The sequence below is a fragment of the Frankliniella occidentalis genome, unplaced genomic scaffold (genome assembly GCF_000697945.3).
Source record: "Frankliniella occidentalis isolate FOCC.00 unplaced genomic scaffold, Focc_3.1 Scaffold216, whole genome shotgun sequence".
NCBI classification, from domain to species: domain Eukaryota; kingdom Metazoa; phylum Arthropoda; class Insecta; order Thysanoptera; family Thripidae; genus Frankliniella; species Frankliniella occidentalis.
The window spans coordinates 88,315-104,913 of NW_026267342.1; the positions used below are offsets into that span (position 1 = coordinate 88,315).

A 16,599-nucleotide genomic window follows, 5' to 3' on the forward strand; every position below is an offset into this window, starting at 1 on the left:
GCAAACTTAAACCCACTTCGCTCAGCTACCCCGTGCACATTGACTACGCACGGGCCCCTAGTTCTTTAAATCACGATTTTCTTTTACAGTGATTCCGTGCGCCGTGGACGAGTTCAAGATGGGACACACCCCGAGAGAGAGAGAGAGAGAGAGAGAGAGAGAGAGAGAGAGAGAGAGAGAGAGAGAGAGAGAGAGAGAGAGAGAGAGACTGCGCCAGGTAACGGGGACAGAGCAGCACGCGCCGCTCTGCTGCCTGCCGTTCGCAGCGGGCTCGGGCTGGGCCAGCGCCGTGGAGGTAGGCAGCTGTCACACAGGCGTGCGCCGCGGGTCAGCCTACCGAGCGGGCGCCTGGGGAGCGGAGCGACTTCACCTGGTCCACGACACTGCACTGATAAGCCTTGCCAAGGTTTCGGATGCTTTGTAAACTTATGATGGAATGTCTTCGAAATTGCGTAAGATTTTTTTCGTATTACAAAGGAAATCGTTCGCAATCGGTTCGCAATGACAAAGCCAACACAATCGTTTGCAATTTTTTTACAGTGTGCTACGCTGAGTGTGCAACAGGTCTGCACATGCAATAAGTTTTAAACACTACGTAGCACTGTTTTAATTGTTTGCCTGGATGGTAGAATAATGAAAAGCGTTTAACTCGGTTTAACTGTACAGTTAACAGTGTAACTTTAGGGTTGTCCACGCAGCTTTGGACACTTGAGCATATGTTGAAACTTACAATTCAACACTTTTAATTTTCTAGTTCAACACCATGGCGTTGGACACTACCATGTGCATGTCAATTCCACACTTTCGTTATTGCTGTGGAAAAAATATGTGGGATTTCCGAATAAGGATGTCGTAACCTAATTTCCGATAATTGGAACTTACTTCAAAGCAAGAAAATGACAGGGATCCCTCAACTTGTTATTTAAGTACCTTTCACGTTATTTTAAGAGTTAAAATTATAAACTTGTGCCTTTTATTTTAATTCTTTGGATATAAGTTAGTCATTCGACTCGTCCAACTTTTCTTCACACCGTCCAAGATTAACATGCATGGGTCCGTAACTTTAAGTTTTACTCAAAACTGTATGTTCTTACAATAAGTAGCTAACATTCTTTCCTGTTATTAAGTTACAGAGCCCTGGAAAATAAAGTGCTCCTGGGAATTCCCCCCCAAAAAAAGGGAGAGGGCGGAATCTTCAAGAATTTCCGACAAGTTTTAGCAACATAGCAAAGTACACGCTTTCACCTATTGCCCCCTATAGTTGTACGCGCGCAAATCTCCCTTCTCTGTCCCTCCCCGCTCCCGCTCCTCGTGTCCCTCACCGCACGCGCGCCTTAGGGCGCGACAGAGACAACGGGCCGCTCATCCGCCGTCCGTTCACCACAATAACACACAACCCCTTTGCATTATTCAAAGTCCATAGTCCCCCCCAGTTTTATTTTTCCCCCCTCTGGAAACTCATTATTATTTTGGTTCCCATTCCCGGGGATGTCCCTTTACTCTCAATCACGACGACGGGCAGCTCCCATCATTAAGAATCCCGGCGGTGTGGGACGGACGCCGAGAAGGGCTGGAGAGGGGGGACTGAGAAACATTACAATTACATCGAGAGGCCATCGCTTCCGTGTCTCAAGATGGGCTTTGGGGTCCAGAGCGATCGCCACAGGTGATCCCGCACAGAAGGATCAAGCAGCAGCTAGAGACGTCCCAATAATGCATCGATCCCGTGTAAGATCCCAGGGCGAGCCGTGATTGGCTGGAGAGATCCCCGGCCCTGCCCCTTTACACCACCCACTGCACCATTTCAGCGGCGCGCCGGACAATCGACGACATCTCTAATGTATGACGTCCACTTTGGTAAACATCGATACGCCATTTCAGGTTTGTAAAAAATATAAGCCGCTGGCTGGGTGAACGGTCGGCGCGGGGTGGCGGGCCAGGCGCCGCGGGGTACACAACCAAAGCCATTTTTAATTTATTTCCTCCGACTTTTTTTTATTTTCTACTTTGTGCGTGCACGGGAGGCTCATGGTTTGAACAAAAAATAAAGAACAAATGTGTGTGGGCCCGCGCGCTTCGGCTGGGTCCCGATACGGTTGGTGTATTGATTTCCTGTTTAACCTGCCAAACGCGTTGGCGAACAGGAGCTCTACCGCCCTCTCTCTCTCTCTCTCTCTCTCTCTCTCTCTCTCTCTCTCTCTCTCTCTCTCTCTCTCTTCCTCTCACACACACACACACAAACACAATTCTCTCGCGGTCTCTCTCAACACGAACACACACACACACACAGTCGTGGGAAATTATCTCGAAATATTATTTTCCTCTCGCAGAACAGAACGCTTGCAGCGGCCGAGGCGAAACGTCCGAAACGTCAGCGGCGCAGCAATCACGTGTGAGGATTGACATCGGGAATTCCCTTTGACAGGTGATACAGCAGGCGACAGGCACTGCGGTGGCGGAAGAGAGAGAGAGAGAGAGAGAGAGAGAGAGAGAGAGAGAGAGAGACGAGGTTTGAACTGAATAAGCAAGGCCCAGCCACTATGGATAGACGTGATGCACGATATAGGGCGACAGCAGGTTGCCTAGCCGAAACGGGGAGAAGGCGCAGAAGAAGAAGAAGAAGAAGAAGAAGAAGAAGAAGAAGAAGAAGAAGAAGAAGAAGAAGAAGAGGCAGAAGAAGGCTTCTGGGTACAACTGCTTACATATTCCGCGCACACATGCCCAGAGAAAGAGGCTGCAGAGATAAGTGAGCCGTAAAGAATTGTGATGCATTACATCAGGGAGTGAGGGAGCCCTTCAGAACGCGCTCTCTCCCACCGTATGCGGCTAGCTTCGGCGTGGGCTCCACACCCACGTGCTCGCTGATTCTGAGAAAGGATGCACCTTTACGGATCATGGACACCTGCCAAGAATGACTGTCTAAACAAATATTGCGTCGATATGTCGAATATAGCTTTTCAACGTCGATCCGGCATTGTTGCGACCACAATAACAGGCCAGAGAAGATAAAAGTACTGGGTTGATTTGGTTACAACTAACTAGCAGTCTGGAATGGGCACAACAGACACTGTGAGAAATTACACCAAAAGGTTCTTAAGTCAAGTAAATATCCTTAGAACAAGTAATTTCCTAGCACAGGTCCAGGAAGTTGACCTGTTTCGAGGATATTTACCTTGTTCCAATAATGTACTTGATTCAAGAGCCACACCTTTTTGGAATGTGTTGTACGTGCCGGGTACAAAAAAATCTTGCAAGACAGGTGTGGTGCATTTAGAATGAAAACTTGTGAATTGACAAGCACATGCCTATCGACTTGAAGTCAACACAATCAAGGGTGTGATGTTATATATGAACAATATATTTTTTAAATGGCAAATTACAAACTAAATTGTGTATCGACGCAAATATTTTACAGTGGAGTTGTAGGTCTTTCGGTTTGGCGCCACTACTCTGCGTAGATCAAGAGGCCGGAGGGGCGCCCCCCCCCCCTTCCCTCTCTTTCCCGGGCCGCGCCGGACACCGCGTGCGGCAGGGGCAGAACTCCCCAACGGGCAAAATATATACGAGCGGGGATGTGGAAGCATTTGTAGGGGGATAAACGGTAAGCAAGTGGGACTTTTAGTGAGGACGTGATACGTGATGCGGAAGAAAGAGCGAGTGGGAGGAAGCAAGAGAAACAAAGGTAGAAGAGGCGCGGGTGTCTTCAGTGGTCTCCTCTATTGCAAAATTTCACGTCAGGGATGAAAGCGCAACGAGTGCACAATATTTTGTCCCTAGGGATCCCCATACCCTCTGCCCCCTTCCCCTCTCTCCCCTCTCCCCTCCCATCCCCTCCCCCGCCCTCGCCGGACCAAAGGGTCGCTTCGCGGAGGTGTCAGTCCAGTTCTGACGGCGCTGGGCTGCCACCGGGGCGCACTGAGGGGGCGACAAAGAGAGGGCCCGGGGGGAAAAAATAAAATACTATAACGTGGAAAGAGAGGAACTGAGCTCAATCAGCGATCAATCACGCGAGTCAATCATTCGATGCATAAATCAGTGCGTGTTGCATGAAATATTCATCCACTAATCAAAGGGTTGAAAGTTTGCATTTTGACTGACACATATCAATGATGGTCTATTCGAAACACCTGGGCCCTGGGTCGGCCATACGTGCGCCTCGCTTCGCCAGAATGGGATTGACGGGTGCCAGGAGAGAGGGAGAGAGGGAGAGTGGTAGAGAGAGAGGGAGAGAGAGGGAGAGAGAGGGAGAGAGAGGGAGAGAGAGAGAGAAGTGAGGACGTGTGCGAAGCGTGCTGCGCTGTGCGCAGTGCAAAACGATTGCAAACTATATTCTTTGCAGTGTTGCAAAGAATTTTCCTCGGAAGGCTACCTGTGAACCGTGACACAACCGTTTTCCGTAATTTGGATTAAAATTACGTGCGTTTCATTAGCTAATATCTCTGAAACGGTTGTAGTTACGCCCCCCTCCCTCCTCAAATTGCGATTCCTGCGGGGTTGTTACCTCAAGACTTCCAACGACAGAGGCGGGGAAAATCAAAACAGGTTCAGTCGCTCTAAGAACTAGTACTAGAATTACTACTAGAACTCTAAAACTGTTACAAAGAATTTTTCGTATAATGCAAAGAATTCTGGGCAACTGTAATACACGGGAAATTTCCTTGTATTACACAAAAGTTTTCTTTGTATTACAATGATTTTTCTTTATATTACAAAGATAATTTGACTTTGTATTATGGTTGCACAGAATTCTTTGAAATACAAGAATTTTCTTTGTAAGGATTTGAGAGTAAAGAACCACTGTCGAGTCTCCAGATGGTGATCAACAGGAAGAGAAAAATAAGCCGTACGTTTAGTATGAGACTCATTTACCTGCTGGGTTGCGTGAATACTGGTGACCCCGAGGCGCTTTTATACCAGACAACTTTGTAATGGACTCCTCTGTTGTTCGCACAATTATTCATTACGTCATATTCGATTGCTATTTCGTGCGTTCCCGATTGGTTCTCTGTGTGACTTGGCTGAGCTGATATTTGCGGCCATCCAACGGCCCCAGCGATCTAGCAGCGTGCCCACTAGTTTTTTTCCTCCTCTCATTTTCCATTTTGCTACAGTGACTGCAACGTTTCGTTTCATTTGCCTCATGGGAATAAGTCCTCTTTTTATATGCGCTCTGTGCCAATCGATTTGATTTCCCCCTTCCCCGCTCAATTTTGCCCCCCCCCCCTTCCCTCTTTCTCTCTTTCTCCCTTTCTCCGCCTACCGGTTTCTAGAGCTATATTCGGATTCGGACTTGCGGACCAATTTGGGAGGACGTTGTGGCTGGTATAACTGAGCATGCTTTGTATTCGTAGCCGGCGCCATCCAGATTGCCATAAAAACAAAAAAGTAATTAACTGAAATTGCAAAGTGAAAAAAAGTTCGCAGCGATGGGGAAATCTAGACATGCTTTCGTAATTCCTCACTCCTACACTACACTTGCAATCCGCAGACAGCGGACAGAGCGGGACGGGTCGACCGTCTGCGGATTGCAAGTGTAGTTCATAGGGGAGACGGGGGTCCCATGAGAAACTTGCACTGTCTCAAAAACTCCAGCTGGCTGGGCTGTCGAAAAAAAGCCTGGCAACCCCCTCAAGGAGTGTTGTTGGTAGCCAGAAGGTGGTAGGTCGGGCGTCACCTGAGTAGAGGCAGGCGTGAGCTCAGTTCAAAGAAAAACACGAACACACAACTCTGAGTAAAAGTGAATTTTTAAATAAAACTGCTTGGTCGCTTTCAGCCATTAAAAAAAATACTTTTGTCTAAAGGCATGTTTTGCTGGAAGTTAATAACTAATATTACAAGGTATAATACAAGTCCAACATTGTAGAATTACAAGGTATTACACTGTTGACGGGGTGTGGTCACCTAGCATGCCAAAATGCGTCAGCAGTCCTTTTTGACTTCCATAATATTGGCCGTCTTTTGGAGGCGGCCAATATTTAGCATACTAGGCAACCACGGCGTTAACAGTGTACAAGGTAATACAAGGTAATACAAGGTAATACAAGGTAATACAAGGTTATAAAGGGTTATACAAGAATATAATACAAGGTAATACAGTCACACCGTCACACCACCGTAGCCACCACGGCATTAATCCACATGTCGGAATGTCAAGACGAAAGAAAAAGAGGACCGGGGGGGGGGAGGGGCGTTAGAGATTGGATGTATTGTGAACAAAGAACAAATAAATAAATGAACAATTATATTCACCTCGCAGGCAGCACGAAGTGCGTATCGTAGCTGGACAAAGGGGGAGGGGGAAGGGAGTAAGGACCATGTCTCTAATGAGGGCGGGATAATGAGCGCCGTGGGAGGCCGTAAATTGTCAATCGCCATTAGCATACACAGGGCTAAGGGTGGGGCGGGGCGGGTGCCGCGGCGCACATACAAGGAACAGGCAACACTGCCGCCTTGATTACCGCCTAAAGGTTAGCCACAGTGTAGCTTCCGCTTCCGCTGCTCCCATCTGCGTTTGGCGGGAGTTCTTGAAATTACATCACGCGCATTGCAGAAATTGTTATTTTCACGAAATTTTACGACGTATCAATCCGTTTTTTAACTCCATTCTAACTACCCTGTGGGGGTTATGAGAACGAATATTATTATGCTCGGTACGGTGAAATGTACGTCCCACATTCAGCACACTGTAAATTGCTTACGAACTATAGGTTCGTAATGCAAACCAAAACGTTCGTAGCTTACGAAGGATTTTGAAGCGTTGTATTACGAACTAATTGTTCGTAAGCTTACGAACAAATAGTTCGTAATGCAAACCGATTGTTCGTAAGACCCGTCTAGCCTTACAAACAATCGCTTTGCAATACGAACAATTTCTTTGCAATACAAAGAACGGAAATTGTTCGTAACGTTGCAAAGTATTTAGTTCGTAAGCTTTTTACAGTGCACAGTCAGCACATTAAAACACCTACAGCAGTGCAAATAGAACCAAATTAAAACTTTTGTTCCACTTCAACCAATAGGGAAGTATTTTCATCTCTATTTACACACAATTTAAAGAAATAGCGGAAATAAAGTCGTTTGGTACGACCGACGATCGTTCTTTCTTTTATTCAAGAAGTTTTATAACGACCAAAATTGCCTACCCTTCAGGCGGCTCACTAAAGACGGTAAAAGGGCGGAGGGGGATCGACCGCAAGATGCTTTGGAGACTTTCTCGATATCGTATGGAGACTGTTCGCGAGACGCAATTTACACGTTCCATATTTCGGTCAATCCACCTCAACTGCAATTTGAAATTCTCCGGAATCCTGCGAAATCCGCTGAAACAGGAAATCAGACAATCCCTCAGTAGTTCTAGACATGAAATCTATAAAATGCGAAATTCTTTAAATAATACTGAAATCACCCATACCACGAAATCTTTTGCACAACCAAAGAGGCAGGGGGCAGTGGGTCGCCACCCCGGTAGTAAATCATAATTTTAGTGAAGCATACTCTGTGAGAGTTAAGTGGGGGTGGGGGCACGAGAAAATAAGATGCATTGGAGAAAATTTTACGGCGCGTTGAGAGAGGAATGGGGTGAAGTAGTATTAAGAGGGCGGGACCCAAAGAAGGACCGTGGGGTTTACGACCAGAGGACAACGGCTTTAAGGCACTCCCGTACTTCCGTGCTCCAGAAAGGAAGCTAGCCTGATCATCCACAAACGCGCACGCAATCAAAGGGAATAGATGTCGGCAGTCAGTATTCCCGGGGTAAAAATCCACAGCAACTATATTCGTGTTTCTACTCAAATTCACGTGAATCGGTCGCGTGATGTCCCAGTTCACCCAAAATTGGAAATTAGTATGCCTGATTAAGACGAAACCGGACGAAACGCGCCCGGTAAGAAATGGAAACTGGGGCAATAATAAGACACGTTGAAAACTATTCCTTGATGTAAAAGGACCATCGGAAGGATTCAAAGACCTATGCGTTTTTCCTACCCCGGACGATAGTCTTTCGAAAACAAGGAACAATTTTTTCGTGTAATTGCACCCGGCCAGAGGCCGAAACCCGTCCGCAACTCCGGGTTGAACGGAACGGAAACGAGCCTACTTTGCAAGATACGCCGTGCGCAGACACTGCAGTCGACATTTTGTAGTCAAAACGTCATTACCACATTGCACTGCTGTGCGCCATCCGTTCGAATTGGCAAATGGCAACATACTGCTAGGAAATCCTCGAAGAGAGCCCCCCTTTTCATTCGACGAAGAATACCGTCAACGAGGGGCCGTCGCTAATTCAATGCAAGTCAAAGTCGCCTCACTCGGCGCTCCGCTTGGCGCGGGTCTGAAAGATTTGAGTGGCTCGTTAACGGCGTCGTAAAGCGGCGTGCGGGTGTGTCGCGCAGCGACAGCCGGCGACAGCGAGCGCAGGAGCGCAGCCCTCGCAGCCACTCAGCGGGCAAGCTCAGTTTTGGATCCAGCCTTTCAATGGAGCTTTAAATGTTGCAGCCAGATAGGAACCAGTGACGGACAAAAGGAAGGGGGGGGGCAGGAGGACGCTTGCCCTGCGTTAGCCAATAGAGTAGGTTCGAATTCTGGCGCGCAAGTAAAGCGGGTGGCAACCCTGCCCGCTGCAGTTGGCAGCAATCTCGCAGGCGCCAAGCTCCGCGGTGGATCCATTTCGCGGTAGAGACGCAGAAAAAAACTGTCTCCAGGTGCCCCACCGTCTCCTACTTGTCACTTTAGCATTTTAAATTACCTACTATTTGAGGCCTGTCCAACGCCTGGTAGGTAGGCAACATCTTGCCAGTAGTGCATGCGTGTACTGCAGCGTAGCCTACCTCCAGTCTCACAGGCGCCAAGCTCCACGGCGGATCCATTTTAGGGGTAGAGACGCAGCAAAGAATCCGTCTCCATGTGCCCCACCGCCCACCGTCACCTACTTGGAAATTTGCCATTTTAAATAAATAATCCTTTTACAAGACACACCATCGAAAAAGTGTCTGAAATCCGGAGGTGTTTCTCACAGTGAAAGCAGGAGCAAGAACCTATGATTCTCGCATCATATCTCTTTCTTGTGAACCGCATGGGCCTTTGGCATCTATGAGGAATGAAAGGAAACTATGAGCCTCAGAAATTCGTCCGGTCACATGCCGTTCGTTCGTCTCCGATTGTCAGAAACCCGTACTTTCGTACCATCCCCAAGTCAAGAATAGGAGGTGAGATGTGGTTTATGGTTTCCTCTAACGACGTAGCTCGGATGGGCAAGTCGGTCCAAACTAGCGAGGCGGGAGGTAAGGACGGTAGTTCTGTTTGTTCCCGCCTGATCCCGCTGCCGCCGCTACTGCCGCTGATGAATTGGAAATCATCCGCATTCACTATACCCGACCAGGGCAGCACAATTATAACCAATTTATTGCTGCACAAGGGCCTCGAAGAGAATCAAATTATGATGTACGCGGAGAATGTGGAGCAGAAACGAGAGCTGAGTTATGCCCCTTTCGGCCTGCCGTCCTGTTCCTCCGCGTCGTCTGCTTTCGGCTCTCTCTCTCTCTCTCTCTCTCTCTCTCTCTCTCTCTCATTTCAGGGCGCGCGGCGGCGGTACCACCAGTGCAATTGCGAGTCCACAATGTCAGTCCGTGTTCCTTGAGTTATCACAGCCCGGCCGGATATGCGCGGCGGGCGCAGGCGTACGCGCGCGCCGGCTGATCGATTCTAAATCGATTCATCGATTCTTAATCCAAGCAGCAGCAGCAGCGGCCGGAGCCGAACGATCAACTTACGGCGCGATCATAAAGTGGGACCCGCGAGTTGTTTATGGGCAATCGCGACTCAGGCGGCCTACTAGGGGAACACCCTCGTTAATCAGGGGGCTGTTGCTGCGCGTAATTAGGAGCCGACATTGTATTGGCGCTCGCTGGCCGTGCGATGCACACGTGGATGTGCATCACACATCACTTCTGCCGCATAGAGACAGTGAACCGAAATGACACCCCTATGGTATCTGCACTAATGTAAATTCAATAATTGTAAAGATAAGAGGCGTGGTTAGGAGAAGATATCGGGCGAGTGGTCGTCAACTCTCATTGACCACGACCACGCTGTAACGAAAGAACATTGCGAACGTATTGTTGGTAGTATCAGAAATATTGAAGTAATATGTACACTCTCAGACCTGCACTGGTTTATTTATTAGTAGTTTATAAAAGGTTTTTATGCACCAGGATTACTGACTAATTTGTTACTTATTCTGTATATTGTTGTAAGTAACTCACAGATAAAAGAAAAAAATGTCTGTGATTAAAAACAAAATAATTTCGTATAACTGATGAAAACAGTTGTCAGTAGCTCATAAAGGTTTTTACGCAGCAGAAATAAGGACAAAGGGTGAAAAAAATCAGTAACACGATGAGAGTGTATTTGCTCTCAGCCTGTTAACTGAAACTATGCAATAGACAACGAACTCGTAAACGCAGCGCAGCAATCATTAGCTAAACTGCACACACTAACTGGATTTGTATTTTCTATTTAAACGAAACGTTATCATTAATAATCTTAACAATTTTGTAGGGAACCCTTGATCAGTCCGGAATTTAAAGGAATATTCCGTTGACCAACCCTCGCTCCACCCAACTATTTTCAAAAAAACTATGCAAGCACAGGTTTCAGTATGCATGTTGTTGTTCTTTTTAATGTCATAAAATTGGACTTAATGCCACTGTTTTAAACAAATCGAAAACAAATCCATCCCTAGCCCCGATAGGGTTTAAGTTAAAGCACATCTGACAAATCTCGAGTTGCGTTGGTAATGTATTCCTCTAAATGTTTAAAAAATTTGCGGCCTCCTCGGCGTACGCCTTCACGTACAACATGGTGGTTGTACTTATTGGCTTATATTCGTCGAAAATCCCCTTCAGTGCCTTAATGGTGACATAAATTTCGACGGACGAAATATTTCCCACGTGCATTCCGTCATTTATCAACTTATTGGGCTCAATTTTAAAAGAGGAACTTTCTATTGCCACAAAACAGGCAACATTGTGTATGTACTAAACAAGGCAGAGAGATAAGTCATCATATTGAAGTTTTTCACATTATACTGACATTCTATTGACAAATTTTTAAATCTGGAAATAACAATCACACCTCAGCCCCGAGGGAGCCACCACTTCGATTCAGGATGTACCCAGAACAGGATTACGTGATCACAGGGATTACACATGAATTTTGAGGGATCGCACATGAATTTTGTTGAATTTCTTGGGCTAAAACGATTCAATTTGGATACTTAGCTGAAATTTAGTGATAATTATTCAAAGTTTGGTTAAGTATTATACGGATTACATCAGGGATTACACTTCCGTGGCCGTGGCCCCCTCGATCAGCCCCGCGCCGGTCCCGGTGCAACGCACTCGAAGAACAGAATGACGCGTCGTTGGGTGCTATAGTTAGTCTGCACCTCGGTCTGCACACGTGCAGAGAGGGGGAGAGAGGAAGGGGGTTCAGGAGGAAAGCATTTAAGAGAAAGGACCTTAACTGAGTCGTAAAGTGAAGTGAAGAGCCATGACCAAACGGCAAGATCCTGGCAGCGCCGACAGGCAAAAACGCGCGGGCCAAGCAGTGTATGAGGCTAGCGGCATGGCTGCGCCATCTAGTGGCAGGAGAGGAGACTCGACTCCTCGACTCAGGCATTCCCGCGCAGGACTCTCGCGACTGGGGTAGAGAGAGAATAGGGGGGGGGGTGTCAGGGGGTATCGCGGTGGGGCGTGGAGTATCGCCGCGACGGGATTACTTCATTTCGCCCGCCTAGGGATTAGAAAAGCAGAGTGGGACACGGAAGACGCGTTCGACCGAAAGCATGCATCAAGCAGTTGGTTCCGCTAAATTGGACGGCACAAAATTGTCTAGTAAACCAGAGCTTTTGAAACCATTCCGGAGAAACATTAGCAAGTTGCTACAAAAACATTTCAGTTTGTTCCCGCTTTTCTTTTTCCAGCGCCGTTTCGACAGGGCCAGCGGCGAGTGCCAGGAAACTGCGATTAAAACGCTCGGTAGATACCCGCACGCTAGAGTCGAATGTAGGCCACAGGAGCAAGAGAAGCATACGCGCACGCGACGACGCGAGCGCGCTCCCGCAGTCTCACGGTTTTAATCTTGTCTTGTGCGCCCTTTCGCGGCACGGAAAATTACCGAGTCGTCCGACGGAGTCGAGGCGAAACTAGGAATCCTCGACTCACGCATATCGTAACAGTGTCCGCTAAAGAGAGGCGCTCAGAACCTCGCACGTCCCACGCACGCCTTTCTAAGGCTGACTTTCCACCTCGGTCGTTGAAAGAAGTTAAAACGCGAATGCAGCGACAAAACAACAAACCTGACACAATCTCAACTCCGAACTACACGATCCGGTCCCATTCGACTCACCACTCGGGTCCGTCCGTGGTCCGTCGGGGTTCGTCGTCTGCTCTCGGCTCGGGCTCGGGCTCTGATGTCGAAGGTGGGAGAGGGTGGAAGGGGGTACCGAGGGGACAGGGGTGGTGAAGGGGAGGGGCGTACACGTAGGGCGTACGGCCTGGTGCTGACACAAACTTCAAAAGAAGCCAAGCCGCTGTCTGCGCTGTCCGCCTTGCCTGCCCTGCCCGCCTCTCTCCTGTGTCTGTGTGGCTTCTGACGCTGGCTCTGGCTGGCTTTTGGCTGGCCGACCCGGCAGCGGACGGCTCGCCCCAGCCCGGCTGCCAGCCAGGCCGGCGGCCGGCGGCAAAGCCAAGCCGCAAGCGGCGCGCGGCACGGCGGAAGTTTAGTTCTCGCATCGCTCTCGCTCGGACAGGACGCTCGTCACATCGGTGCGTGACTGTCACAGTCCAGCCGGTCACTAACGGCGCTCTCCGCCTCGTTCGGAGCGTGACAGCCACAACGCCGCCACCTGACGCGTGTCACGGCCGTGAAAGACAACCCTGGTCACCCCCTTGCCGCGCAAAGTGTGCATCTGTTGCAGTTTGTTGCGCGACCCCCTTTGAAACCTAACCTCCAAACGGGAACACAAAAAGTAGAGGGGAAACCGTGAACCTCTCAAAAGCCAAACATGCCAACCGTGTCCAACCACGACGTGCTGGGCACGCTCTCGTGGGGCACCGGCGGCAACGCGCGCCACTTCACCCGGGACCCGTTCGGCGAGCCCCTCGGGGGTCGGAGCGACGCCCGGGACGGCATCAACTCGCTCCTCTTCGGGGACAGCCAGAGCGGTGGCGGCCGCGGCGCGGGGCCGTGCGGGCCGGGGCAGCCGGTGCAGGCCGAGCACGCGTACGCCTCGGCACAGGGCGTGCAGCAGGTGCAGCCGCAGCTCGGCAGCTTCGTGTCCCAGAACGGGTACTACGGCTACCAGCAGCCGCACGCCGGGCACACCGAGCAGGGCCTCGCCCTCGCCGCACACGCGGATTGCTCAATGGACACCAGTGAAAATAACCTGCCGGGCCATGCCGCTGGCGCGCACCCAAGCTGCGGCGGGTTCGGCGGCCCCTGGCAGGCCGACCCCCGGTCCGGCCCCGGCGCCGATCCGATCAATAGGATTCAAAGGAAGAGGAACCTGTCCGCGAGGGGGATGGGGCTCGAGGCGACGGCCGCGCTCGCCGCCCACGACGACCACGGCGCCTGCAAGCGCACCAGGCCCTCGCCCTTCGGCGAGCACAACCAGCACCACACAGGTAACTATCCGGAGCAGCTGCCGTTTACACCTCTAGCTCCTCTAGCTGTCTGAACAGCTGTTGCTTTACAGGGGGAGGACATGGTTTGGGTCTGTTTAAATGGCACAGCAGTAGTACCAACCTTCTAGCGGGGGTCATGGAGGGTGGGGCGGTGTGGTGGGAGATGGTATGAGGTAGTTGCCCAGTGTGGCGGAGCGTAGCGGGGAACCAAAACAAAGCAGAAAGCAACAAAAGAAAACTACGCGATACATCCAGAAAGCAATATTTGACAAGGTTTCAATCAATGTGCAGCCTTTATATACACCTATGCATTCACATAGCACTTCGAGAAAAGAACTTAATCCGCGATATAAAGCATTCCTTCGCGTAGGTTATGGTGCTTTGTTTTGTTTCCCGCTACGCTCCGCCACACTGGGCAACTACCTCATTGAAAGGGTTGAGGGCCAGTCTGGCTGGAGGGAAAATTGGGGGGGGGGGGGGGGTACTTCCCCATTTGGTGGGCCGCATACCTCTCATCAATGAGGTGGACATCGCATGGCTGAGCCGTTGACCGCCGCGAACCCTTGGCTGCCCTCTCAATATTTTAACACATTCCTGGTTTAACTGGCACTGTAAATGAAATCAAAGCAAAACGGTTCCCAGAGCATTTGACATGATGAAAACATTGGTGCTTTTAAAAGATAAAATACGTCCTCCATCTTTTGTGTGTCATTACATTCCTTGTAAACTGGAAAGCTACTCAGGTGTAAAATGATTCATGCTTGTGTTAATTGCTTCCTGTTCCTTTCAGGGGCATCAACCCAGGCCATGGTTCACGGCTACGGGGTGCCCAGCAGCACTCCAAGCATTGCAGAGCAATCTCTCTCCCCCGCCCAAATGTATGACCTCCCAACACAACAACTCCCAGGATCAACATCTCAATTGGTGGATATGTCGCCTCGCCCCCGATGTTTGATGGGGCACTTCATTTAGACTTGCCACTTTTTGAATGGCATAAACTATTCATACACTGAGCTTATGATAGGTACTTACTTACAATGTTCAAACTTTCTCCTTTAACTTTCTTATAAATCTAATACACTAATGACAGGCCCTTACTTCATGTTTTAGTAGTTAAATGGGGCTATTTTTATGGATGTGCTAACTAGTATTATTGTAGTAAAATATCTGTTTTTGAGATGATGAAGAATTTATCTTTTTTGCGTAGCATGTGTTAAAATGACACACCTGTTCGACTTAGTGTGATGCTTGTTATCGGGTGACAAATTTCATACTTTCATTTTAAGGTTTTGCGTTTTTAGCTTCAATGTAAGGGTTTTCTTTCCTGCAGATGTATCTGGTGCTGATGTCAGAACTGAAATCTTGTATGGAGGAGACATGAAGCAAAGTCTACTCAAGGAATCAGAGTTGGCTGCACTTGAAAGCCTGCTCAAGCACACGCATGGCTGTGATTATTACAATTATGATGGATGCGAATTATAGGTAAGACGCCATCTTCATGCTATGTAGTTAATAAAACTTTCTTTAAGTATTTACCTATGAAAAGGGAAAAAGAAGGAAAAGCAGACTTTCTTTTTTTGTTCTGCCATAAATTTGTCCTCTTCTTTGACTAAGCCAGCATCATATGCTTTAAACTCTTAAATATAATTTAAAAGCTGACTCTTTCTGAATGACTTTTGTCCAAACATTTAAGGGGCCAGATAGATTTTACTTTGTGTTCGACTAAACTGTCTTTTCCTACATTAAAAGATGAAAGTCATACTGTTTCTGCCCTTTGAAGCCCTACTTTTACCAGTGCTGATAAAATTTAAAGAATATTGCTTAAGCAATATTCTTATTGAACAATTATTTGGGCTTTTAGGCTTCAAGTTGTGATGTACAAACATTGTAGTACAACTACAACTGCATACTTGGCGTCTGTTTCATTCTTGGTAGTAGACTTCGGTGATTGTGTGAATCAAGTTTGGCTGTTATTGAAAAATATTATTTGTATATCGTATTTTTCATTGGTATGAAGTTTAGATTTTTAAAGTGTTAATGTTGTCTGTATGTACTGCAAATCTTCAAGTAGTCTATAAATGTTGACCGGAGTTTGTATTTGTTTTTGTGTATTTTTTGTGAGTTTCTTTGCCCTTCCGAGGGGTCCTTAATTGTGTAAGTAAACCTGGTACCTGCAGTTTGGTATACTATGTGGATTATTCCTTTACTTTTGTATTTGATGCAAATAGTTCTGGGAAATCTGGACGTATTTTGTAACAGGATCTGGTTTAGAGGTTGTGTGATACTTTTCTGTTGCCTTGCACCCTAGTTAGATGTTTGCTACTTTATTCATATCTTCTCAAACTGTCTTCCATATCTTTAAATGTTATTTTGTATGGTGACCCAAATGCGACTATGATACAGATGTATCCCTAAAATGATGTAGAAACGGTGATATGTCCACTCTTTGATAAGCAAAATGGACCTCACACATAACTAAATGCAGTATACTGCAACAAGAGTGCATGCTTTGCATTTGTGTTAAGATCTCTGTAAAGAAGGTAATCTTGAGTCAATGTTCTGTTGTGAAACAAGTCTCATTGTTAATAAGAGACATGTCATTTCAAAATGATTGCTTTGTTTTAGTATTGAATGGAATTGGTATTTTATAACCAACATAGACTGTACTTACAAATCTTGGTTTGTGTAATAATTTCAATCTCATTCTAAAAGGCAGTAGTAATGTGATGCAAACAAAACTTGTGTAAATTCATTGATAAAAATTGTGTGCTGTAGTACATTTTCCTACAAGCACTTTTAATTCCTGCAACCTGCATATTGTACCACAGGAGCTTTGAAGGTTTAGTTTGAAATTCCTGTCTTTCCAGAGTTTTGTACAAATAAATTTGAAGTTGATACACTGGTCATTTTGATGCAA

General features: G+C 47.7%; 1 protein-coding gene across 3 annotated transcripts; it reads left to right on the top strand.

The window, feature by feature from the left end:
• The first annotated feature begins 12,417 nt into the window (after positions 1 to 12,417).
• On the top strand, positions 12,418 to 16,579 carry LOC113212356 (uncharacterized). Of its 3 annotated transcripts, XR_003303722.2 has the most exons (3): positions 12,425 to 13,682; positions 14,473 to 14,706; positions 15,013 to 15,227. XR_003303722.2 is itself a non-coding variant. In XM_026431020.2 (2 exons), exons 1-2 carry the CDS (start codon positions 13,064 to 13,066, stop codon positions 15,162 to 15,164), a joined length of 771 nt encoding a protein of 256 aa, XP_026286805.1. In that variant the 5' UTR covers positions 12,418 to 13,063; the 3' UTR covers positions 15,165 to 16,579. The 3 variants fall into 3 exon arrangements, 1 of the variants encoding a protein (XP_026286805.1); XM_026431020.2 differs by lacking the exon at positions 14,473 to 14,706 and having other exon boundaries at positions 12,418 to 13,682; positions 15,013 to 16,579; XR_008011762.1 differs by lacking the exons at positions 12,425 to 13,682; positions 15,013 to 15,227 and adding an exon at positions 13,853 to 13,955 and having other exon boundaries at positions 14,473 to 14,619.
• Positions 16,580 to 16,599: the final 20 nt, after the last annotated feature.